General features: G+C 38.5%; 3 protein-coding genes across 4 annotated transcripts; 1 reads left to right on the forward strand and 2 right to left on the reverse strand.

Annotated features, from left to right (window-relative positions):
* Nucleotides 1-176: 176 nt before the first annotated feature.
* fam83e (family with sequence similarity 83 member E) lies at nucleotides 177-6,052 on the reverse strand (the record flags this gene model as incomplete). The annotated part of the gene is made up of 8 exons (XM_079342410.1): nucleotides 177-550; nucleotides 959-1,171; nucleotides 1,253-1,481; nucleotides 1,651-1,710; nucleotides 2,722-3,150; nucleotides 3,226-3,350; nucleotides 4,971-5,117; nucleotides 5,585-6,052. The coding sequence occupies 8 exons, from the start codon at nucleotides 6,050-6,052 to the stop codon at nucleotides 365-367; spliced, it is 1,857 nt and encodes a 618-aa protein (XP_079198536.1). The 3' UTR covers nucleotides 177-364.
* A 1,091-nt stretch (nucleotides 6,053-7,143) lies between these two features.
* emp3a (epithelial membrane protein 3a (MAM blood group)) lies at nucleotides 7,144-13,002 on the reverse strand. Of its 2 annotated transcripts, none has more exons than XM_079341566.1 (5): nucleotides 12,937-13,002; nucleotides 9,723-9,849; nucleotides 9,499-9,601; nucleotides 9,210-9,350; nucleotides 7,144-8,700 (listed from the first exon to the last, which is right to left on the reverse strand). In XM_079341566.1, exons 2-5 carry the CDS (start codon nucleotides 9,798-9,800, stop codon nucleotides 8,525-8,527), a joined length of 498 nt encoding a protein of 165 aa, XP_079197692.1. In that variant the 5' UTR covers nucleotides 9,801-9,849; nucleotides 12,937-13,002; the 3' UTR covers nucleotides 7,144-8,524. The 2 variants fall into 2 exon arrangements, with proteins under 2 accessions (XP_079197692.1, XP_079197691.1); XM_079341565.1 differs by lacking the exon at nucleotides 12,937-13,002 and adding an exon at nucleotides 11,402-11,514.
* A 79-nt stretch (nucleotides 13,003-13,081) lies between these two features.
* Nucleotides 13,082-24,350, forward strand: LOC306822483 (coiled-coil domain-containing protein 30). The gene is made up of 23 exons (XM_079341564.1): nucleotides 13,082-13,155; nucleotides 14,055-14,231; nucleotides 14,352-14,472; nucleotides 14,636-14,844; nucleotides 15,088-15,183; nucleotides 15,355-15,426; nucleotides 15,565-15,730; nucleotides 15,926-15,997; nucleotides 16,597-16,712; nucleotides 17,770-17,889; nucleotides 18,416-18,481; nucleotides 18,956-19,054; nucleotides 19,588-19,704; nucleotides 19,827-19,925; nucleotides 20,031-20,131; nucleotides 20,248-20,386; nucleotides 20,613-20,725; nucleotides 21,767-21,908; nucleotides 22,098-22,234; nucleotides 22,339-22,456; nucleotides 23,402-23,464; nucleotides 23,910-23,971; nucleotides 24,062-24,350. Exons 1-23 carry the CDS (start codon nucleotides 13,141-13,143, stop codon nucleotides 24,273-24,275), a joined length of 2,634 nt encoding a protein of 877 aa, XP_079197690.1. The 5' UTR covers nucleotides 13,082-13,140; the 3' UTR covers nucleotides 24,276-24,350.
* Nucleotides 24,351-25,275: the final 925 nt, after the last annotated feature.

Consider the following 25,275-nt stretch of genomic DNA (forward strand, 5'->3'; position numbering starts at 1 on the left):
GGGTAAATTGGTTTTATATAAAACAAGTTAATAACAGCAAGTTATTTTAAAACTTTTTTTAGATGAGCAGCATTTACAGAACAATTTGAGTCATTTAAATATATTGTTAAAATAAAGCATGTAAACGGACACATTTTGAATTGCAAAGGGTGACAGCAAATTTAGTGGAACAACAAATCAACAGACGACAAAAACCAGAACACATCCTATTATTAACAATGTTTTAAAAGTCACTGTCTGTTTTAGGCTGTTTTTAAATTACACCTTGGAAGTTATAAGTATCCACCTCTGGCAGCCAGATTTCCTTAACAAAGATGTTGACGATGTTACACTCGTTACAATTCATGTTCTTATTTCTTACTGCTCATTCCTGTTCACTTTTCATCTCTGCAAGTGACCTCCTCCAGTCCATATTGAGGGCATAACTGGAGCTGCGAGGCCTCTCTCTTGGTAGAAAGTTTTTCGGAGTCCTGTATAATAAAGGTTTCAAGTCATCGCTCCTCTTCTTCATCAGGGAGGAAGCTAGTGTCGTGTGACCCGGGTCAAAGCACTGTCAAGGAAACAGAGGTTTATAGCACAAAAGTATATTAAAGTCCCTCTCAGGCTTCTCACTTTAAATTACTATTACCGTACTCCTCATAGATGTGTCCATATATTAATTCAAAGGAAAATAAATTATTTTTTATTGATTTGCTAATTAAAGAATGTAAGATACGTTCTCTTTTCAATGCCTTCAAAACACCAATTCATATAAGTTTCCAAAAGTTCAAAAGACTGTGAACTGACTGTTTTCTAACTGCCTTGCTTTTCTTCATTATTAAAATATTTGTGTTGTTCTTCGGCTTTAGAGAACTGAAAAGAAACATTTCCATGAACTCTAAATGTCTTTGTTTTCAAGTAGTGTCTGTCCTCCATTCCCCTGTTCTTTACAAGTACATTGAGAAAGATAAACACTTACACTGGCCTTGAGCCGAGGCGCCGGGGCTCCTCTCTCATCATTATTTGTATCCGTGTTGTGTACACTCAGATCCATCATGGACCGGCTCATCTCTGACACGGCACCCTTTGTTCCTCTACTGAGCCGACCTGAAGAGCTCGTCTGAAGCCTCTTCATAATGTCACTTAGTGAGCTGAAGCTCTCAGCCTGTGGCACCCTCAGTATTAAAGGTTTCTGTGAGTAGGAGAGGAATACATCGCAGTTTGTGTATCAAAGTTAAATTGAGTGGTTTGAAAGCAAAGGTCAGTGTCTTACTCTGGAGGATGGGGTGTTCTCCACTTCGGAACTTTTTCCGTTTGCACCGCTCTCATCTTCCAAAATGGACTCCTTCCTTAAGCGCTCTCTTCTCTGAGTAGCTGAAGGTGTCACCATCAGGTGTGCTGGCCCTTTTGCTTTTTCATCAAGTCTGGTTTTGTCGTATGAGTTTGAGTTCTTCTCTGCAGAGAATTTCCTGGAAAGGCCTTTCTCTGTTTCTCGTTCCACCCTGCAGAAGAAAAACTACATTTAGTTTTGGATGTAATAGCTATGTTTGAAAGCTGTGTGTTGCTATGAAAATAATCAGCATCCCTAGAAGGTTTGGTAAAAACATTTGAAAAAGGCAAGAGCCAATACTCTTGATCATGTATTCATTCAGAACATGCTTGAAGACTCACCTGAAAGATGATGATTTATCAGGCATATTGTTTGTCACAGGGGAGGTAATGTTGTTGACTCTGTCAAGTGCAAAAAGACAGGTTAACAAAAAATAAAAATCACATAATAATAACGATAGCTTGAATTAATATAGCGCCTTTCAAGAAACGCAAGGACACCTAAAAAAGTACACAACATTTTGTCCAAAATAGAAATAGAAATCAAAGACTGTGTCATTTTAGTAGGTGTATTACAATACAGAAGTACTACAAACTTTATTATACAGCATAGCATTAGTGTGTCAGTCTCATGTCCAATTTTTCCAGGGATTCTGCTGTGACATGTTATTCATAGAATTTCAATTCCAATACTTCCTGTCAATGGCATTCTTCATTATGTAAAGTCTGACTAGTATGTAAGAACACGTACTTTGATAGGAAATGAGAAACAAGATTTACGATCATATTGTTTTCACAGATTAACAAAAGCCAAATTGCCATCAGACACTATGGCAGTTTGTTTAAGGGATTACATCATGGCTGATATGTTATTTCTCTTTTACCCTCCCCACTGGCTGTTTTCCAGCATACGGCCAAATACCCCAGAAACATCAGTGAACATATGGATACAAACACAGTTCTATCAGTGCCTGGGTTTAACCTGGCAGATACAGCTAACCCCCAGATACAGAAGCAACAGTCTCTGGTTTGAGTCCAACTCTCCGTCGAACAAGAGCTTTTTGACTAGGATGGCCAGCGCCCTGACCTACCCTGCCCACCTTCTTATCTGGCTCCAATTCATGAATTAGTTTCCCATCATCTATACTAGAGTCTATCCATTTTTACATGCCAGCTTAACTCTGTCTTGTTACCTCCACTTTTTCTTTTACAACTTCCATTATTTTTCCTTACAGTTTTCCTGTATGACTACCTTAAACTAAAAGGTACCAACTAACATCTGCACTAGGGTCCTCCCTTCCTGCCTGTATTATTAAATCTGAGACAGAGATTCAAAATGTTGTGCATTGCCTACAGATTCAGTTATTACTCGCCAACAACATCTCTGATAAGTTCATTAAATGTACAACCTACCTTTTCTCATCCACAAATTGGTCTCCGTTGTTAATAAAATGGTCCACAATGGGTTTGCCGGCAAACAGCATATTGTTCTGCATTGTTATCTCCTCAACCAAAATCTCCTCATGTTGATCAAAAGGGCTGTCGGGGAAGGACTTTCTCTGAATAACCCCCATGGCTTCCCAGTCCAGGAGGGAATCAGCAGGTGGGGAAGGGGGGCTTGTTATGTCACGCTCCCAAGAGAGCTGTTTTTGAAGTCTGTGATGTGAGAAGTCTTTGAGCTGATGGGTCACATCTACGTGAGTTCCTGCAGCCCTCCATATGTCTGAAACAGGAAGGGAAGCAGCAAAAAGGATCCTGAACTCTCTGTCAAATGAGTCGATGACAGGGCCTTGCAGGACAGTGATGAGCTGTCGGTGCAGGTGGGCGTCAGTCCATGTGAGGCTACAGAGAACAGAGACAGCTTGTTACTTTGCTTAAAGTGTGTAAAAGAATGAGTGAAAAGGTATAACTGCTCACCTGTAGCTCCCATGAATCACTGTTTCTAAATCCACCAGGAGAAACTTGTCTTTCATTTCCCCAACCACCATTCTTCCTGCCCTTGAACAGAAGGTTTTCCCTCCAAGTACACGAACCTGCATATTCTGCCAAAACACAAACTCAAATTAAAATCCCAAATTTGATGAATAACATTTAAATATGTTCATTGTTGATGCAATGTAGCCAAATTGACAACTACGTTTTGAACCAGAAAGAAATATTTCCTGTCAAATACACATTTATATATGATAAAATAGATAAACGACAAACGCGATTTTACAGAGTTCTGTGAGATTTAGGCCTGTAGCACAATATGCTAAATGCCAATGATAGCATGCTAACATTTCCACAATTACAACACTGTTAAAGTCATAATCTCCAATCACTCAGAATCACCACACCTGACCTCCATCACACCTGTGTAAGCCACATCCCCACACCTCCAGCCCCCTCTTTTTTCCTCCAAACCAAACCTTGTTGGCAGAAGAAGAAAGGGACCAAACCTTTTGTATATACCTTTAACCAGGAAATTGGATGCATTATTGATAATAGTTTGATTTACCAGAGATAACAATTTAATGTTGATTATTCTGTTTGTTTTGTATTATAATTTATTAACTTTAATGTTTTCACTTCTTTATTATTTGTGATAGAAAAAAAATCATCCACATCCACCCGGTCATCAAATAAACACCTTAAAACCAAGCAGCATTGGACCCTGTGTTTCAATGTGTGAGGTACTACACAAAATAAGAGAAACTTTGACCTGGCAGTGTCAATAAATAGTAGGTCAGAGGATAACAAAACTCAGAGAGATTCATCCTCTAAGATGGGGGTTCCAAAACTTCCCAGCCTGCAACCCCCAATATAATCTTGCTAGTGACGGCCGGGAGACCCCCATTGTCCCTGGAGGTGCTGAAAACAACTGACATTGCACACAGCACACCTTTAGGCCTCTCCAAACACTGGCATTAGAACACCACACAATAGACCAAACACCATCATATTTATGTATATATATATCTTAAAAGAAATGGGTGAAATATGCAATTTTAAAATCCGATGCCATTTCATTTAAAACAAAAAAACGTAGTAATTTCAGTCAAGACCAAAGTGTCAGATTTTAAAACCAGCCACACTGGTTGTATGACTAAATCATCTTAAACTTGTGTAAATGTGCATCAGATTACAGCCATGGTATGCCAATATAATAAATATGTCTTAAATTGTCTGATGGTTCGAAACAATTTGATCCCTAATCATAAACGGAATATGAACCCTAATCAATCATCATTCATCTTTTTCTCTGATTTGCATATACTGTACACTCCTGAATTCATGAAAAAGGTTTATTTTCAGTAGGTCGTCAATATCAGGCAGACTTTTCATCTCCTGTTAACAAACACAGATAACACTGAATGCTGTGCAACCAGTTAAACTTTGTGTTGCTCAACGTATGTCTTACATTCCTTACATACCACTGGCAAAGTGAAAAGACACTCTTGCAGTTTACGAGATACCTCTAGAGAGTACAAATGCAGTGTCTCAGGTTTTTATTATGGGTGATACTGCACTCGCTTCCAATGACACAATACATATTTAATTGTTCTGATAAAAGGTTGGTGATTGATTGGCAAAAGAAATCTTGTTTTTTTTTATTGGCATTATAAAATTAAAACAGAAGATGCTGCGAGGTGTGTGCTGATTTTTCCGAGGTGACTCACCGGATGACGGAGCCTGTTGAGTGTGAAGTTCTCCTGAATGGACCTTTGGTTCAGGATGATGTAAACAGGGACACCCCGTGAGGCAGCATTGTGTAAATCCCCAATTATTGCTCCATCTGTCAATCTGTCTGTCACGATGGCAATTACCTGCAATATTTAAAAGAAGTCACTTAGCTCGTCACACAAGTGAACAGACTTTTTAGAACTGTCCTGTCTCTAAATGAAATGTAATTTTCCCTGAGGATAAAAACACGGAAGTGATGCAATTCTTTGAGTGAAAAACTGAATAAGAATCAAAGACATATTAGTGAAAATGTATCAAAACACACTGTTGCGTTTGCCTTTGAGCTCCATGTTAAAATTGTAGCTGCTGCAAGTATCTTTCAATTTTTTACATTTAAAATGGCAAAGTTCTTCATGGGTTTTGGTTTATTATATGTTTTTCCATGTAAAAATCTATATTAAGAAGAAGTGATGATCCAAATATAGCCTTTTATGTAATAATGTCAAAATAAAAACAACCAGTAGCCCATATTCTAACTGATCTGCTATGTCCTATATAAAAGAAGTAACACATCATTCAAAATGAATAAATCCGGATCATATTGACATACTTGGTTGGCTTTCTGTAGGTGCCGTCTAATGACTTCTCTGACAGGAGGTTCTCCCTCAGCAGGAGGACTGGTGTGGACTGTAATACTTCCCTTTGGAACCCAGGGGCATTTCTCAGGCCAGCCCAGCTCCAGATCTGCAGGTGGTATGTCCGAGTGGGAAGGGAAGTACGTTGAACAGTAGTCCTTTGTGTCTGAACTGCCTTCTTCTCCATTCTCGAACCTTTGCACCTGGGGTGGATTGAAGTTATAGTCCTGAGCCCAGGTTGTTATCTGGCTGACCTCTTCAGGTGAGAGGAAGCAGCCAGAGCGCTCTGTGCCGATGGAGCTGTAAAAGGCCTCTGGTCCTGCGCTTATGAGTCTCTCTACTGCTTGACGCTCCTTCTCACAGTGGAGGAACTCAGGAGAAGACTCATTGACAGGCAGGAACATTACATCCTCATCAAGGCTCTGCTCATGGGAGTTTGACATGACTGCAGCCCTGGTAAGTCTCTGGGAATAAGTGCTGTCTCAAAGGTCCAACAACTGATCGGTCCAATTGTGTGAAAACAAGACTGTTCCACGCCGACTTAAGTCACTCTTCAGTCTTTTAAAAGTGAGTCTTTCATTCATCTTCATTAGAGACAGCAACAGTATATCCAGAACACATGTGATATTGATGATAAGTTTACCTCTACTCCTTACTCAAATACAGAGCGTTCAAGGTTCACAAGTTCAGTCCCAAGCCCATTACATGTTCCACTGGAACTTCTTTCTTGTAAAACAAAAAGGTAGAGTATGAAAATAAGTGAAGGTGATCAAGTGTTTAATCACAGAAATTACCCTTATTATTAAAAAAAACTCACCTTCTTCTTGGCAGCATGTATCTTGCCTCTCAGGCTCCAGTAATACTGATAGTCTCTCAGGTTCTGTCGCTGTTCATTTGTTTCCTCCCCTTCATGTCACTTCACTCCTCTTAACTCTTCCACTCCTTCTTACTGACAGATTCCAGAAATACTGAGCAGCTGACGGATTGTTTACCTGATCATAAACTTACCCCCCAACACATCTGAGACTTACATAGCTGCAGCATTTAAATTCAATCAAGGTCTCTGATATCCATGTTTTTAGTTTATTCCCAAATGTGTGTGAGATTTGTAACAAATAACATTGTTTGATTTTCACTTTATTCTACAGGCTGTTCACCTCACTTCACAATTTTCTTTTAGGACTAGTCTAGCCAGACAGGTAAGTTTGCCAGAGTAACACGTCATGCTGTGTCTGACTTCCTCAGGTGCAATCTTCAGCTTCTTTTTATTTTCTTTGAATATACTTTTGTTTGTGATTCTAGGCATAAGGAGTAAGACAGACCAGTTGGTTGAAACGGAGTGAGCAGACCTTAGCAATGTAAGCAATGAATACCACCAGAACAATGGGTTCTTAAAAGACAAAAATGGCACACCCTTATGCAACCACAGTGTGATGTCAGAGGATTGTACCTACACTCTGTTACACCGTAAGCACATAATACAAAATAAGATGGGCAAAGATTTAGCCCTTTATATTTCAAAAAGGGACAACAATCATTGTGTTGCTTTTATTTAATAAAAAAGAAATATATATACACATATAACACTTCCCATTGTCCATCCATAATCACAATAATCTATCAAACAACCAGCTATACATTAACATTATCTCAGAATCACACATGTAGATACATATAAATGTACTTTATATCTTACATGTCCGAGTTTTATGAGCTCTAGTTGTCTTGTTATGATCTTGAGTGACAACGTAGCGTCTCATAAACAGAGATGCCACCGAGATGAGATAATGTTGCAAGGTAGGGTGGGACTTTAGTCATAAAGAAAACAGAATCTTTTTTTTTTTTTAAAGCATTTCATTCTCTACTTCCTGTTCTCAAGTGTGCTGTCAAACTGAAGCTATTTTTCTGTGACCTCACACTCAGGTGGGAAGCTAAAATGAAGTTATAACATCATACTGTTGTGTTAGGCTACACATTTTAAGTGTAAGAAATCTTAGAAATCAGATTAATATTATGATTTCTGGTGAATAAAAGGCATTTGAAGAGATACATCTTGAAGAGATGTTAAAAACAACTTTGATCAGGCTGTTTAAGTTTTAAAAACAACAAAATAGCTCATTAATTTTTTTTTTTAATTTTCTAATTTTTTTTGAATGTTAGCATTCAACTGCTTCCTTGCTAATATTGCTGTTGATGAGAAAGTTATTTTAAAATGCACTCCACTGTAACCTGTACTGTTAGCAAGAACAGTGCCACTAGCAAGACTTTTTCTCATTTCCTATGTATAACAAATGATTATTTAGCAGTAAAACAGTTCCTAGCTAACTTTACTGTCAGCTATATGAACACCTTTCCTATGATATGGTAAAACATATTTAGCACATTTACCCACTTCTTAGCTTACATTATCTAGAAATTTACTGAGGTTCTTTTTAAGCTGTTGTATTTTCATATAACTACTTATTAGTTTACTAGAAATATCCTCCTTTGCTTTTGTTAAGTAAACATTTGAAAATAGCTAAATAATTTACTTTTTTAATGTTTTAATTGACATTGTCTGTCATCTTGCAGTAGTTCTTAACTGGTAGGTCGGGACTGAAAAGTGGGTCGTAGAGGTGTTGTCAGTGGATCACGAATGTTTGCCTTCCAAAAATGTTCTGTGTCCTTGTTCTGTCACATGAAAGAAATTTGGGTTGGGATTTTTCACCGCCAACTGTGAGCTTATTTCTCAGTTGGTGGTGCATCCTTAGGCAAGACCAGTAGACTGTTTAAGATAGATTCCTCACATTTAACAACTTGCAACTTGGACAAACAATGATATTTTAACAGCTCTTAAGCTTCACACCCAAAGCTTGATGTCAGGGTTACATGAATATGGCTAATAAGAAACTTTCCCCTCCTTTCTGTTTCTTTTCTCATTGCCTCTTGCGCAGGTGGGCGTACAGGATTGCACTGACAAAGAGGATAGGGACACACAGCCATGCCAGGATGAAGCAGTAGCCAAAGTGTCCTTTGCTTAAGTCTCGCGTGTCATTTAGGATTTCCTTCCTGTGGAAGGTGAAGATGAGGCAGGCAGTAAAGACTGTAAGACCTGTAAGAATAGAGAACATTTTAAGATCAATGAAAAATAAAACAAGATAAGAATCACAAAAGTAAAAGAAGTTAAAGCATGAATGTATTACTTTTCCCCAGTCATACTTAACCATGAAAGGTATACATTTCCCTGTTAAATGAGCAGCTGAAAAGAGAACTGATATCTACAATCCAGGCTGTCATTTGGCCATATTTTAATGTAGAACAACAAAACATTTGCTTCCATTTGGAAAGAGCCAATGCTAGTATTACACTGGTGGCAGGGAATACGGACTGTTCCTATTTGTATCTAGTTCTACTACTACATGGTATGAAATAACTTTTCGCAGACACAATACAGACATTGAAACAGTATTTTAGCTGCACATCCTGAACAGGACAACATGGGCAAATGGCAGGTGTAAAAAGATGTAAAAAAGAATCAGACTTGAGCTGTGTGTGTGTCATGAATTTAAATTGTTGGTTTTGATCTGTTCTTAAGATTTGAGAGAATAAGTTGTCTCATACCTGCAAAGGCCTGACAGAGGCCTGTGAAGTAGAAGAGTCCTCCTTTGGAAATGGTTAGCAGCTGACACAAAAAAACCAGGAAGGAGATGGAGGAGAAGACAACAGAGAGGATCATGAGGGCCTGGACAGATTGCAGCCAGTCTGGGAGAGCGGGTAAGAGAATAGGTAAACCAAAAGCTTTATAACTAATATGAACTATCCAATCCTCTAACAATGACCAGTAAATAAACTAATATCAACATGCAAATGTAAGCAGGCAGGCATGTAGACAAATACTTAGAAGTTTTACCGCTTTCTTCTGTAGCAGCACACAACCAGGTGTTTGTGGCATTGTCATGGAAGCAGTTATACCACAGGTCTGAGATTTTAGAATCTTCCCATACCCACCAGGACTGCAAAGAGAAAGAAAGTAGGATTTTATTTAATTTTTTTATTTGGTGACAAGAATGTATATGGACATCTACTTAAAAAAGAATCTACATGGTCTGTGACATTTTAATTAATGTGTCTCACCTTTTCCAGGGTGGCAGTGAGGAGCATGGCCAGAGTGACCAGATGCAGTATAGTTATGGTTATGAGTAGACACACCATGGCTGCTTTGAGATGAGGTAAATGTCTGGTATCCTGTGTACAAACAGCCCTGTGATTCATAAACAGGATAGGATGATTATACAGAAGCAGTAAGCCTGTAAAATTCACACGTGTCAAGATGGTTCCACATAGAAGTTTAGTCAGAGCAACAAGCCATTCATTGATTTCATTTAAAAGAGCAAGCAGATTTTTGGAGACAGTTGCTTGAGACAGGGGACTCTCTGTCTTTCCCTGAGCACTTTCATCATACAGCTCAACATCTGCACTGACAATCTCTGCCCAGTAAAGCGCGTCATACAAGGGGAATACTGTGTAGTCCCCATGGATTACATCAGAACAGCAGCTCCCTGTAGTCTAAACAGTTGTAAACAAACTTGTAGGAGGAAACACTATAAGCAGTTTGTGAACCAGGGCACAGCCTTCTACATACTGTACAATTAATGACAAAATGAAGTTCAGTAAAAAAAAATTCATTAACATAGTGTACATTTGTTCCTTTTGTGAAAATATTTACAACACTTTCCTCGCTGATCCACATCATGGAAGACGTTTGTGCGTTAGAAGCAGCTTTATTCAAGGTTCAAGGTTCAAGGTTCAAGGTTCAAGGTTCTTTATTTGTCAATTCCAAAATATGTCAGACATACAGTGAAATCGAAATTACGTTTCCCCCCTCCCCACGGTGCAATGTAGATAAGAAAAAGGTAAATAAATTGGTCATGTAGGCTTGCACACACAAGCCAAACAACTAATATATACGAGGCTATAAAAAAAGGGCAAATAACCAGAGTATTGAATGACATTGACTTGTGACATTGAAATGTTGTGCTGACTGCTGACTTCTTTCATCAATTATTACAAAAGGGGAAGTCACATTATTAAGTAAGATTTGTTCTTTTTTGGGTTTCGGTTCCCCAAGATACAGTGTTTAAAAAAGTAAATAGGAGACAGATTTCTGGTAATGGAAAACGTAGATTGAAAAAAAACAAGGAATACTATTCATGAAGAAAGGAATTGTCTAAACTGTATTATGCTGGCATTGGTTGTTTGTCAATTAGAAAGGGTGCATTCACAAATCACTTTTTTATAATGATTAAAAGTTGAAAATAGTGTGTTTGGTGCGATATATGTCTGTGGTAAGAAGGAGAGACAAAGATGCTGCTTTTTTCACAAATAACCTGACTTCAAATGTCCACTACTGAGACTGGAGTGGGTTTAGTACGCCTTGTACATGTTTGTCTTTCCCACACAGCTCTACCCATAGAGTGAAATCACTGTTGCTGTTAGATTGTGGACAACTCAGAGAAGCACGTGTTTGATTATATACTACTACTACATCTGTTTTATATAACAGTTTGAGGTTCCTGGCACAGACAACTCAAGCAATGAATGCATAAAGAGCAAGCATGTTATGTGGAAAACGAAAAAGTATCTTCAACAATATCATTTAGGATTCTTCTGTTTGCCTGTTGCCACATTAGGTTGTTGTTTACATCTCACCAGGCAATACTTGCATCATAGCAAAATATAATTTTTCCAAAAATAAATGATATGTGATTTGTGTTTAATTCTGCATACTCAAGATGTGTTTAGTAATTTCTTACCCTTCAGCCGTTACGTCAGTACCCTCCAGTTAATGTTTTTGTTGAAGTTTTGGCCTTTCTCCCTCTGTGCTCGTCTTGTCCTCACGTTTTAGCTCCAAACCTTGGACAGAAGGGCAGAGGAGAGGAATGTGGAGTTTGATAGGAGGTGTTCTCAACACCCATTTCCTCTAAATGTGCCCTACCCTCCCCCTAAAATCTGTGGTCTGGACCAACTCAACACCAAAAATAACATTCCTCTGGTTTACCATCATCACAGAACATTTCCCCAAAACCTGCAGCCTATTGCAGTCATTCAATATGAAATGACATTTTTAACAAAACTTGAAGACGCGATGTATTTCTAAGTTCATAACTTATTCAAAACTCAAACCTTACTAAAGGTCTAACGGGATGATATGTTTAAATCATATTTTTCACAGCAAACATTACCACATGTATGGGCTAGAAATGGTAAAAATGTATTTTAGCCACATTTTCCAGTTCTGTCCATGCAATCATGCTGTTCATCTAACTGTGCAGCCTGAAAGGACACCACACTATTTCCAGGGTGAGATGATTAAACAGCAGGAAACAAGAGCCGAACACTGCCCACTGTAAGTGTACAGGAAATCTCAGACCACCCAAGACACACAGCAGTGAGATCATCAATTGCCATACAAATTAAGTTTCATTAAAAGACACTGTTTTCAATGAAAACAAAGTTTTGTCTTCCACCCTGGAAGGAAATGTGTCCCAAAAAATAGGATATACATATTAAATTCTTCAAAACTTGATTTAAAAAAATATACAGAACTCCTCACAAATCAGTTTGGCATATTGTGGACAAACGTTTAAGTATCACTTTAATTAATTGTGTCTGTGCTGGGTGTGTTAAAGTGGAATGATGTGAATGAAACATTTGTAATTTTTACAGAAAAACAAAAGTGAGCATAGCTGTAGTTGAGCTGCAGATGTTAAACTGATATCAGACAGCAATGCATGACGAAGAGATAGACTTATATATAAGACACAATTAAGATACTCAGCTCTGGGCTTCATCCTAAGGTGCCAACATGACTAGACCCCTGAATACCCAATTGTTTTAGAAGGGGTTTGGCTAAAGCAATTTGAAATACTCAAATCAATTCAAAAAACTTTATTTGTCCCCAGGAGGCCATTCAAAGGCACACAGTGCAGGTATACTAATACTATACTACTATACTATACTAATTCACTTCAGTATGACTGTGCGTCATTCCATCTTTATCGGTCAAATATGTTAGCCTAAAATAAACACAAACATAACATATTTTTTATGATGATTTAGGCCTGCTGATGAATTTTTCGACGCTCACACCGGCTCCGTGAACGGTTCTACAAGACTCCTTCAAGGACACTCGGACACCCCAGACTCAGTGCGCAAGAGCTGCCTTTTTTTTTATAGGCGACTACAAAACAACAGAAAAAAAACCTCTCAGCACCACTTCACTCAAACCGCAGAGAATATTTATAGGGAACACTCCTTTAGCCTCTGCCAACATCATGCTTTCACTTACTATTGTTGGTTTGGGCGTGAAAGTTTCGATTAAATACCGAAGTTTATTGGGAGTTGAGCGCGTGCGTCCACGGGTTGTTACGTAGGCTGCAACGCCAGAGAACATCTTTGCGTTCGTGCCACTCAGAGCACTTCGACATACAACTGCAAAGATATGCGAGAATAAAACACCAACACGGGAGATTCACAACTGAGGGAAGGACACATGGATCAGACAGAGGTACCACGTTTCCTTTCACTTCGTTTATTCTGTTTTCAAACTAGCTGTACCCCTCAATGATCCAGACTCGAGACATTTCAAATCGTAGCATACTCGCTATGACTTCATCTCTTTTACATATTTTCCTCTTATTGTTGAAAATATGACATTTGGTTCCGGCTTCATCAACCCAACTCTGATTCTACAAACTATGATTTGCGCGACGAGTAACCAAATGTGTATTACTGTTGCTCTATTGTTGTACAATTATGCATATTTAATATGAAACTACACATGCATCGTTGATGTTTTTCTATTCGATTTATTCCGTTAGTTGAGTTTGCATGTTGGGAAAATTCAAAAGAATCTAAAGTAAAGTCTCCAGTATGTGTGTTTCTGAGCGTTGGAGCAGAGTCTGCAACCATAGGTCACATTAACTTTTTGACTGAGATAATGTCGTTTTAAACTCAGTAAAGAGTGTAGCCGGCTTTTATAATATTCCGTAATTCAGTTATTCGACCACTACTGATAAAACAAAAGAAGAAGCAGCATCAGAAACATGTTGGCAAGGCCAGCTGTCTCTGCGGAAACAGCTGTTCCTTCAACTTTGCAAACACTTTGGACCACAGCCGTGTTATCCCACATTAGCTCAGACTGGAGACTGGGATTCTTTACAGTGATGTTGTTGTTTTGTTCTTGTTTTTTTTAAGTTTGATGATTACTTTCTTTTAGCCCATTCTGTACAACATGTTTCTCTTGCAGTTAATGATAGCAAAGCAAAGTAACATTACACAATGTTTTCATTAAACACTGAAGGCAATGCTGCGTACAATATTTCTGATAATGCAAGTATTCAGCCCTCCCTTATGGAAATAGTGTGGTTTGTCAGTGACCGCCTGTCCACATCTCATCTTCACAAGCAGGAGCTACAACAGATCTCTGTGTGGCTGAGTGAGAAAGGAATTACTCCTGACTCCCCTAAAGAGGTTCAGCTGTGTGTGCTATGGCGGGCCCTCCAACACACAAAATGCCATCTGAGCAGTGTGACATGGGATCTGGACAAGCAGCGCTCACAGCACTCAACAGAGTTGACAGAGGTATGTTATTTTGGTAGAAATGACTTGTAGTATCAGGACTTTCCAAAAAGAGCGACAGCAAATGAAGATCTGTGGCTATCAGTGGCAGAGATGTCACATGTCTGTCTTTTTGTTAATAAGGTACGCAAGTCCTTGGAGCAGATTCGAATCTTTACAGAGCACAAAGATGTTCTGGCTCAAGAGATTCAAGATGAAAATGATCTACTCAAGGATCAGCTCCGGCGTCTAATATCCCTTCAAGGTTGTAGATGTTTACCTGTAACAACTGAAATTACAGTAGTAATCAGTAACATTAAACAGTCCATCATAACTATTAATGACTGTGTCTTACAAGGTGGGCTAGTCAAGCAGGTGCTTGGACTTCTAATGGCAACATTATTAATACTCTCTTCTCTGCCGTATAGATGCTCAGATAAACGAGGTGGCTAAAATGCTTTACCAGCAGGGTCTCACTGAGTTGATTCACAGCAGCCCCAGTGAGCAGGTGGCCTACCTCCTGGTGGAGAGAGCCTCCTTACTCGAGACCAGCGAGGTCCCAGACCACCTGAAGGGTCATGGAAGCACAGATGGCTCCAAGGACCAAGCTGAGCAGCAGAGCACAAATTCACACCAGGTTAGAGGGAGTGGCTTAAATACTATATAAACACACGTTTACAAACACCAAAGAAGAGGTTTTTGTATAAAAAAAAAAAAAATGCATTCGTCCAACCATTTTTATTTGTAAGGATTTTGATGCCTTGTTTTTTTTTTTTTTTTTTTTTTTTTTTTTACCTTCTCTAATTTTACGTAAATAAATCAGATTCATATTACCCAATGAGCCCCCACTGTGATTCTGTGATTTAACGTTATTCCACAGTCTTCCCACAAGGGGGCACCACATCATCATCAGAAACCATGGAAGAGACTCTTTGGACTATACAAAGCATCCCAGAGCAAATGTACTTTTGTTCCAGTACGTCCTTTAATGTTCAGTAACATCTCTGCATCCATATTAACAACTCTAAAAACTGCACTGAGGTCAGTTATGCTGCATGTTTGAATGTAAAGATCTTTTGCATGTTTTCTGTTCCAAACTCTGTTTGGGCATTACCCACCTAAACTGCAACCTCTTTTTCTGCTCCAGTGTTTTAAAGCCCTTATACCTGCACGAGCTAAGACACTTTGCATGGCGGAAGAAATTCAAGATACTACACAAGTAATGCATCTTTATCCAGTGAACTTCTCAAGGTCTTTTTTGTATTCTTGTGAGTTTAACTGTTCGTATTTATTAACAGAGTGCAGCAATCACTTTTATCTTTATTGTTGAGTTAGTTATGTCCTTCCCTCTCTGCAGGCTGAAGCCAGGTGTTTGGCTAGCCAGACAAGCAGCGTGCAGAGGGAATGTTCCCGTCTGGAGCGCGACCTGGAAGAGGGCTCCCGCCGGTTGGCTATGGCCCACAATGAGATCAGGCGTTTGACAGATGAGCTGGAGTCTGCTCATTTGACCCAAAGAGCTTATGGTGAGAGGTATAAATTAGCTTCTTACAGTAGACTAGAAAAGTACATTTCATAAACCTTTTAAATAATCTTTAATAAATTCCCGATTGTAGTGTTCAGCAACTACTTTACCACAAAACAAACGTAAACTAAACTGATATTTTACTCATAACTTGTTACTCTGTGGAAAAAAAACAAGTGTTCTTGTCCTTTTCTAGAGCCAGAGCTACAGGCCGCACAGCAGGAGGTAGAGCAACTCAGACAGGAAGTAGAAAAACTAAAAAAATATGGTAAGAATGACTTTTTTATTTATTGCTTCCCAAATTTGCGGATATGATTTTGAGTTTGTTTCACAAACACTAGTAAAAATCTGCATTATAATTCTTCACCACAGTGCACTTTTATATAAGCCATGTATTTTAAAAAGAACCCTGAGATGTATCGAGAATGAATGAATGAATTCTCTTGTTTTATTTTTACTGTGCATCATTTTGGAAGCATGGCCGTAACCAGCGATGAGGTAATTAAAGGGGGAAAAAAAGACTGCAAAAATGATTGCCAATCAATGTTTACAGCGCTAGATGGCTTTAAACATTGAAAATACTTTAGCAGCCGCCTCCCTGACTCTAGAACAGCATTTTTTACTTTTTAATATAGTGAAATGGATAATCTGTTTGGATGAGCCCTTCAGCTCGGGCTGCATGTGATCCGCAGATCATTCACTAAAAACATAGGAAGTAAATATATATATGTTTGTGTTGGTTGGGTGTTGAGTTTGGGTTTCATTTGAAGGTATCATTTGGGCAAATAAATGTTTGATAACTGAAAGAGAAATTAACATACTTAATGTGTAATAATATAAGTACATTATCTGACTGTATGTGAAAAGAAATGGTGGAACTGCGAAAGACCAAAGAGCTGAACGATCGTTTGGACCTTGAAATCAGAGCGTTGAGGGGTAGAGTACGAACCCTGGATGCTGAGAAAAACACTCTGCAGCAGAAGGTGAGACACCTGCTTGAATACGTCTCTAAAATCAGTCAATCAAACTTTAAAAAGACTATTTGTAGCATCAGCACATCATGGTGGGATAACACTGCCGTCCACTATTTGGTTTCCAACATGTCTTCAGCAAAGACTTTGAGTTAGCAATAAAAGAACAAGGTTCCCACCAGAGACCTTTAAACTCACCCTGAATGCTTTGAACTTTAATTTTTCAACAGCAGCTCATGTTATAGAGCTTTGAGAGTGAAAACAGTTAACTTCTTCCGCAGTCCTCAGTTTTCATAGGAACTAGAGAACATTTGTGAGAGGTAATGAGCAAACACGCTTAATTAAAAAAAGTATATTACTGTTACTTTATTAAAGGTGTGCTGAGATTAGTTCCTGTTTGGCTTCAGAAGCATTGCACTTGGTTCAGAGTTTGAATAAGACACCTTTCTAAAGATACAGACAAGAAGTGATCATTTCAGTAAAATCCAAATATTTTACTAAATCCATCCACTGCTAGATAATATTAATAATTCTACGAAACAGTGGAGTGAAGTAACCACTACCAGGTGTAATGAGGCATTTCTGAAGTATAAATTATACAAGAGGGTAGGTAGTTTTCCTAAATTCTGTTGGAACCAATGTTTCCCATATAACCTGATAATATGCATACTTTTTTATTGCTATTCCATTTTCTGTAATATTAGGTTTAAGGATGTATTTTTGGAGCTAATTGTATTGTAAAAGTGTGCACCATAATCAAACCTACTATACATTTCATCAAACAATAACCTGGCTGATCGTCTGTCTGCGGTTCTTGCTGTGTACCGTGTAGAGCCTCGACTGTTAACCACATAGAGTTCCTGTTTGCACATCTAAAGGTAGAAAAACAGCATGAAAGTAAGACCTCTTTGTCCTGCAAATCCACCTTTAGTGGGGCAGAGTACACCGCAAGCGCTTTGAGAGAGCATAATGTGGAACATAATAAACGTGCGTAATAAAAGTTGTTTGCATAACTAGTTTACCATGAGGTTTGAGACTGATGATTTGATATAGCATCTGTTTGTTGTAGGTGGTGTCTCTTCAGAGGGAGGTGGAGGGCCTGAAATGTGACCTGGAGGAGCGGCAGCAGGCTGATCAGCAGCTCATCGCTGGGCAGGTTCAGGGCAGCGAGGACAACGAGCAGGCTGAAGTTAGCATTCTTCTTTAAATTCATTTACTATATAGGAAAACTGCTGTTGTAGAGCATTAAGCCTGTTAGTCGTACATGTATGTTCAAGTTCTGACTAAAAGTCTTTCGGGGAATCAGTTGCAGAAGTTTTGCAAGCCATCATGATTTGTGAAGCACGGGTTTAACCTGAATTAATTATTTAATAGCCGTTATGAGAACATTGCGCTAATTGGCTGTTGCTCTTGTTGAAACCCTTCATGTATTTGATAACCACACACACAAACCACTTCCTTCTCTTTGTATTATCAAAACATGAAAGGCGAGATTTGTTCTGAAAAATATGAACCACAAAATGGCAGGAAACTACTTAAAACTGCTGACTGTAAACGATTGCTTTTAGAATCCATCCACTCGAGCCTTTTTATACACATGCATATTTTATGAACAGCAACAATGTATCTCTGAAATTGTTGCATGATTGTGAATCCTGGTCAGAGATGCAGTATTCGAAACATTTAATCGTAAATGTTTGTATTCAAATGTCCAGGTCGTTTCACCTCGGGAGGTGGATCTGCTGGAATCAGCCCTGCAGAAGCAGCATCAGACTGTGCAGGTTTGAGCCAATGAGTTTACCAAAGTTAGCTCCACTATACAGCTCCTGCTCATAACATCCTCCACTACAGCACTCTGCTTAAACTCTGAGCAGAATGTAATCGAACAGCTACACCTCTTAAACACCAACGTCATTTCACTGTGTTCAACACATTACAGGGTAATGGACAGATTGGAAATACCAAACTCTGATATTTATTTTTTTAGACAAATCCTCTTGTCCTTGTAATCATTCCTAAGCCAGAACTATATTGATTATTGCCGGTTAATTTTGGAAAAATATTGAAGCCCAAGGCGGACATGCAGGCATACATCTTACTTGACTCCATTTTTAAGTAATTTTCCATCTGTTTTCTTATAATCTCAATTTATTTAGCTTGTTAGCTCAGAATAACAACTTTGGTTTTCCTGATATAGCAATAGAATAAATTGTTTTTGTTGTTTTTTTTGTTGTTGTTTTTTTTCTTAATTTAAGTCACAAGCAGCAGAGCTGGCAGTGCTCAAACACTCCTGCAGAAGGTTACAGGAGGAAGTTGAAGCTCAGACACAATGTCTTATGGAAAAGGAAGAAACTGTGAGTCCAGATTAAGCTATGATGAAAACAAATTGCAAACTGCTCAACTATAATTTCATGTAAACCTATCCGTATCCTCCAAGTGTTAGAAATCCAGTCCCATCCTGTATGAAAGTTTCTTTATGTCTTGTTTTAGTGATGTGTCACATAGATATCTTTGAATTTGCACAGTTTAAAAAAGCCAGTACATGATATGTTTATCTGCTGAATATATGATAGTGAAGGTGAAGCACTGTGTACAGTGAAGTGTTTAGGTTTAGCAGTTTTAGACACTTACAATAGGGCTGAAATGTTTGATGTGTTTTTTAAATCTCCATAGACAAGAGGCCAAACAGTTTGAGACTGACCTGCCAGGCAACTTTTAATAATGCCTGTATGTTTGTTGTCTTAGTCAAATATTTCACATTTCAGAAGCATGAGTGCCTTTTATTGTTATTAAATATAAATATTTCTATCAGTCATACGTCAGAGGTGCATTATTAAAGTGGACTGTGTTATGAACTAATGGGATCTGTGTGTTTCATGTTTCCCAGATTATTACTCTGCAGAGGGTTGTGGAGTGCCTTGAGTCAGCCCTGCAGCAGCAGCAGGCTGAGCAGAAACTCCTCACTGCACAGGCTCAGGCTGTCCAAGCTAACAAGTTAGCTCAAGTAGGTTTCACTGAACAAATAAGAAATCATGAAACACAGTGTCATACTCATCTGTTTCAGCAAACCTGAATGACCCGATGGTGTTGTGAGAGAAACATGTCTGAACGTTGATGATTTTTCAGCCACAGACAACTGGTTCGAGTCAGTGCAATGAGAGCTGCAAAGACTTACAGAACAAGCTGAGCGTTCTGTCCAGATGCCTTTTGGGAAAAGAGTCAGAAGTGAGTAGTTTAAGTAACATGTTTAAAGATTATTCAGAGGCAAATTCATCGGCTATCCTTGGCCACTGTATCTTTTTCATTAAATTGTTTTATAACCCTTTTTAGATACAAACCCTTAAGCAGCAGCTGGAGGATTCATACAAAGAAATGGGCAACATTATGGCTACCAGTTTCACAGAAGAAAAACAACATCTTCAGGAGAACAGGTAGGATACTATAGCTCCTTACAACATCCAGTAACGTGTGCAAACTCTTGATGTTGCAGTCCTACATACAGTAGTCAAGTAAAAGTGTCATTATATGTCCATCTGTGTGTTCAAAGGCTCATGAAGCAGGAAGTGGCTGGTGCACATCATGTTGAAAACCCTCACAGCAGACCGAAAGAGTCCTTTGAAACAGAAATTAAGATGCGACAGAAACAAGTACTGCTGCTGCAAAACAAGGAAAACACAAAACAAAAGGTTAACTGTGATATTGAATAACAAGAGGTAGTTCAGTTACAGTTATCTGTCTGCAGTTGAAGCTTCTCATTTGCTTAGGATGTTTTCTTCCATCACCTGCACCAACATGTAAAAACATACAGTATAAGGACAGACCATAGATATATTTTTATACACATGACCCTTATCTGGTTATACAGCTTCAGTTCATTGGAAGACTGCTGATTGTTTGTACTTTTGGGTGCAGAACTTTTCTGAATTTCAGGAGACAGGAAAAACTCTGTTGGCCACCCAAGATGAGTGTGAGAGGCTCAGAAAGGAAATCTGTGAAACCCTTAAATGCCTTGACACAGAGCGAAGGTAAGAAGCCCTGTGATGTTGTTGCCAGCAGAAAAACTATTCTCAGTTTGATTTAAACTAAATGTCAGAATAATAGTCAATTTGGTCGACACTGGTGGGGTAGTTGTTAATTTGCACACTGCGCCGCATGTACAGAGATAACACTCCTCGAAGCAGCCCAGGCTCAAATCTGACCTGTTACTCCTTTGTGCTCTCTCTCTCTCGCTCTCTCTCTCCCTGATTTTTTTACTCTATCCGTTGTCCTATTTCTCAATAAAGTCATAAAAAGCCCCAGCTTGTTTCCCCCCGCCCCTCCTACCTACAGTCATTGCACACGCTGGTTGCCATGCCGAGGATACAGAAGCTTCAGTGTTTGGCCAGCTTTGCATCCGCCTTTAATACTTTCAGCGTTCTCTCCTCTCTCCAGTTTCCGAAAGCATCTCCAGGATTTATTCCAGTTTCAACTCAATAAATATAAAGTCATATATATTTAATTAGTAAGTTATTGTTGTTATATCTGAACCAGTTTGCTGACCTGCTTTCATCGCTGTAACACCTTGGTTTGCCCTGATAACTGGTCTCATATCTGGCAACCTGAGAGAAAATGGCAGCGGGGGACACTGTAAAACCGCCTACCTTGTCTGGTCCAAACAAATACAGACCATTCTGAATCTAAACTAAGAAGGAGGACATATTTGCTGCTGTCTTAGAAATAGAAAATTCCGCACTTCAGATCATGTTTCCTTCATGTCTAATGAGAGAGTAAGGTAATTTTAGGATTTTATTCAGTAGATATCTTACAGATTGCTTCCGAAACATTAAGCGTTGTTGACAGAACAGATTTCCTTTTTTTTTTTTTTTTTTTTCTCCAATAGACTTATTTTGGAATTACGCATGAATCATTTTCAAGTAACTTTAAAAAAATCCACTTCTGTTCTCCAAAGAACTTAGAGTAGAAATACATACGAATATGCAAATTCCAAGTTATAACATATGTATGTGAAACAAAAAAGTATGGTGCCACACTCAAATCATCCTGTTAACCCATTTGTGTTGTTACAGTAAATACCATGAGATGAAGGAAAAGCAGAAGACCAAACTGTTTCGAGCTAAACAGAAACTAGATGAAGAAACGACATGGCGCGATGAAAAAATCAGTCACCTCGGTCGCGAGCTGTCCTTGTGTTCACATTCATTAGCAAAGGTGAACATGCCGCTTCATACTACTTTACACATCAACACAGGCTGTTTTCAGACTATGACATCGCTAAAAGTATTTTCAACTTGTTATTAGAAATAATGACTGAAAAAAAGTCTTACTCCACATAAAAACAAATGATGACTACGTGAATTAAAATAGATTTTTACCAGTCATGTCATTCATTTTTACCAGGGAAAAGAGCTCACCATGAATATAACTGTGGAAAATGACAAACTACTTGTTGAAAGGAGAAGACTACTACAACAACTGAATGAGGAGGAACACAAAAAGAAAGACTGTCACTTAAAGGCGTCTCTATCCAAATGCAGGTACTGAACTTGTGCAGTGCATGAACAATTAGCTCAAAGGATAGAACATGTATTCACTAGATAACTGCCCAATAATGCCCATTTCATGCCTGTTTTGATCTCAGGGTTGATTTTCTAGAGATGGAAAACAAAAAACTTGGAAACAAAATACTCCACATGTCCGCTCAGCTCATCGCTCTGGAGCGCAGCCTGCAAATCCTGCAGTCTCCTCACCTAACGGAGGTATTTGGTTTGGGTTAGGATCGAATGTTTTTCTAGCTACTGCAGGTACACAACTCAAATGATGTGCCAACGACCTTGTTTATGACCTTGAGTTTTCATTCAATTTGATAAATACCATGCAAAATAACATTCAAACACTGAACAAGAAACTGATGTTCTGGTCCAAGAGCTGGGAGCTACTGCTACTGTTATTAGTTGGACTTTACATGTATTAATTTTTTTTATTTTTTTTCAAATATCCAACTTTGAGTTCATTTAGTTAAAAAAAAAAACTGCAATACTTTATAAAGATGTAAATACAAATTCCAATATTCACCAATTAGTGTTGTAGTACTCAAAATCTGTCTTTTGGAGGTCTTGGGCTCGTCTCAGAATATGAAAGTATTTTAACTCAGCCTTGTCTCTGTCTCAGAATGGACCCTTCCTAAAAGAGCAAATAACTTAAATTAATTTGTAGTTTGATTTTAACCCCACAAATATGGCTGCAACTTTTCCAGTGTGACCATCTAAGTGAGTGACACGCATGCTACAGATAAGATGATGACTTTCCATTGATATTTATGATCTTGGTCTTGTTTCGTATTCACCCTTCCTTGGCCTTGATCGATCAATCAATCAATCTTTATTTGTATAGCGTCAATTCATAACAGGTGTTGTCTCGAGACACTTTACAAAAAAGCAGGTAAAGGACATTACTGTTTATCTGTTAACATTAAAAAGGACCTTACTCATGGCTGTATTACAAGAGCCCAGCTTAATCCGTCATAGCGTGGCAAGAAAAAACTTCCTTTTAACTGGCAGAAATCTTCAGCAGACCCGGGCTCGTGACGGAACAGCCATCTGCTAAACTGTGCTGGGCTTGAAAATGGGATGGGGGAGATGGGACAAGATGCAGAAAGAAGAGTAGGATAGGATAGGTTGGGGGGGGGGGGCTTGTTTGGGCAGGCCATCCTCTTCACCAGTCCCAAGGAACCTACGAGAGCTCAGGAGCTCCCAGAGAGAGGAGAGGTTAGAATAAATAGATAGTGACAAGCAGTAATAAGATATGAAAGCTGGGAGAGAAGAAGTGTGTCTGCCTCCCGGACTCCGACTGGTAGCTCTTGTTGATCTTGTCTCTGTCTCGATCGCTAAATGACCTGGTCTTGTATCGTTGTATCGGAGCACTCTTGTCTCAGGTATGTCTTGATCTCGGTTAGTCTGGTCTTGACTACAATTACCAACACAAGAAACATATTGATAGTCATGAGATAGATAGATTGACAGATAGATACTTTATTGATCCCGAGGGAAATTCCAGAGTACAAGTCGCTAAAAACGGGCACAGCTCAGATTTCCTCTCAGTTGTTGTTTATAGGATTTTATATTGATCTTTGTAGTGAGTGAGTTCCTGCACAGACGTCTAATAGAGGATGACAAAATTAATCAAACACAACTTTCTGTTTTATCCAATCAGGAGCTGAAGAAAAGATGTAACAATATGCACATTATAAAATCTCTGCATTTACAAACAAAACGGTAGGTCTGATGACAGTTAATCACACTCAAAACCTTTTTCCTTGTTTATGGAATCACAATGAAACTCTTTCCCTTTAATTGCATCCCTAGTGTGCTGACCCCTGAGCCATCTGAAGTTCAGGGCTTGTCTGAAAATACTCAGAGTATGCAGCCAGACACGACGTCGTCCCCTCGATGTGTCCTCTCTGGACCTCTGTCTCGGTCGTCAGAGATGGGCTACCTGAATCTGACCTCCACTCAGAGCCTGTCAGAACACCCCATTCCCTCAGCCAGCCGCAGCAGCTCAGACAGTATGTGTTCCTAAGAATTCTGTATCCACAACATGTTTAAACTGTACAGACATTATTATATTTTTGAATAAAAAAAACCCCAACAGAAATGTTTCTCTTCCTCTCTCTTACTTTATGATTTCAAGGTCAAGCTGAGCATAGCATCTCTCTGAAACTTCCTCGATCTTAGTGAAAAGCTAAAGCTTGACATTTTTCATTTTCATTCTTTTTGAAGAGCTTAAACCTCTAACTAAAACATTTGTATTTGTATTTCTATTGGCAAATAAATATATATATATAGCCTCATTATTTAATGAACATCAAAATGACCATCAAAACAACAACTTGTTTTCTTAACAAAACTCACTACCAGCAATCATTTTAAATAAATACCACAGCTATGTTTTTTTAAATACATTTAATGAAAAGAACAACTGCCGAAAATATCACTTTGAAGAAGGCCATTTACAATATATGTGCATATTTAACAGTTCCAGGCAATGATTTGAATTGTAAAATACATTCAAAGTCGGTTATTCAAAAGTTATAAAATGGAAAGAATAACAAGAAGAAACAGCAAATAAACAATGAATCAAAAAAAGCAACAGACGGAAAACTCTGACCAGTGGCGAAATCAATGACAGTATAAGAAGTAGACCATGTGACTTAAGTGCAAATCCCCATTTTAAGAGTGAAGGATCCTTCGATGCTATGAATTCAAGTTGAATGAAAACCAATGGCTTCTACTGCAAACAAACATAAATATAAACATAAATATCACATAAAACCAAGCGTGAGACCTGCCGTCATATAGTTTCATTAATTTTTTATGAAAGTTGTTTATTGATATAAAGAAAAAGGAGCTGGAAGAAGATGTTTCTAATACACATACATTTATGTTCAGCTGGTGCAGACAACTCAGCTGTTCTAGAAAATGAACAGGCTTGTAAGATACAAAAGAACACAGGTTCACAATTTAAATATTTAATTTATTTCTCTAAAAACAATCATTTCTTTTTGTATGATGACTTAAAA

The sequence above is a fragment of the Symphodus melops genome, assembly GCF_947650265.1.
Source record: "Symphodus melops genome assembly, chromosome: 4".
Taxonomy (NCBI): Eukaryota; Metazoa; Chordata; class Actinopteri; order Labriformes; family Labridae; genus Symphodus; species Symphodus melops.

Excerpts from the sequence above, each read along its gene's own strand:
- emp3a (XM_079341566.1), bottom strand. The coding sequence starts at position 9,800 with ATGGTGTGTCTACTCATAACCATAACTATACTGCATCTGGTCACTCTG. Across the intron at positions 9,602-9,722 it reads TCACTGCCACCCTGGAAAAG|TCCTGGTGGGTATGGGAAGA; the intron begins GTGAGACACATT and ends TTCTCTTTGCAG. Across the intron at positions 9,351-9,498 it reads TGCTGCTACAGAAGAAAGCG|ACTGGCTGCAATCTGTCCAG; the intron begins GTAAAACTTCTA and ends CCGCTCTCCCAG.
- LOC306822483 (XM_079341564.1), top strand. Across the intron at positions 18,482-18,955 it reads AGCAGCATCAGACTGTGCAG|TCACAAGCAGCAGAGCTGGC; the intron begins GTTTGAGCCAAT and ends TCTTAATTTAAG. Across the intron at positions 19,055-19,587 it reads TTATGGAAAAGGAAGAAACT|ATTATTACTCTGCAGAGGGT; the intron begins GTGAGTCCAGAT and ends CATGTTTCCCAG.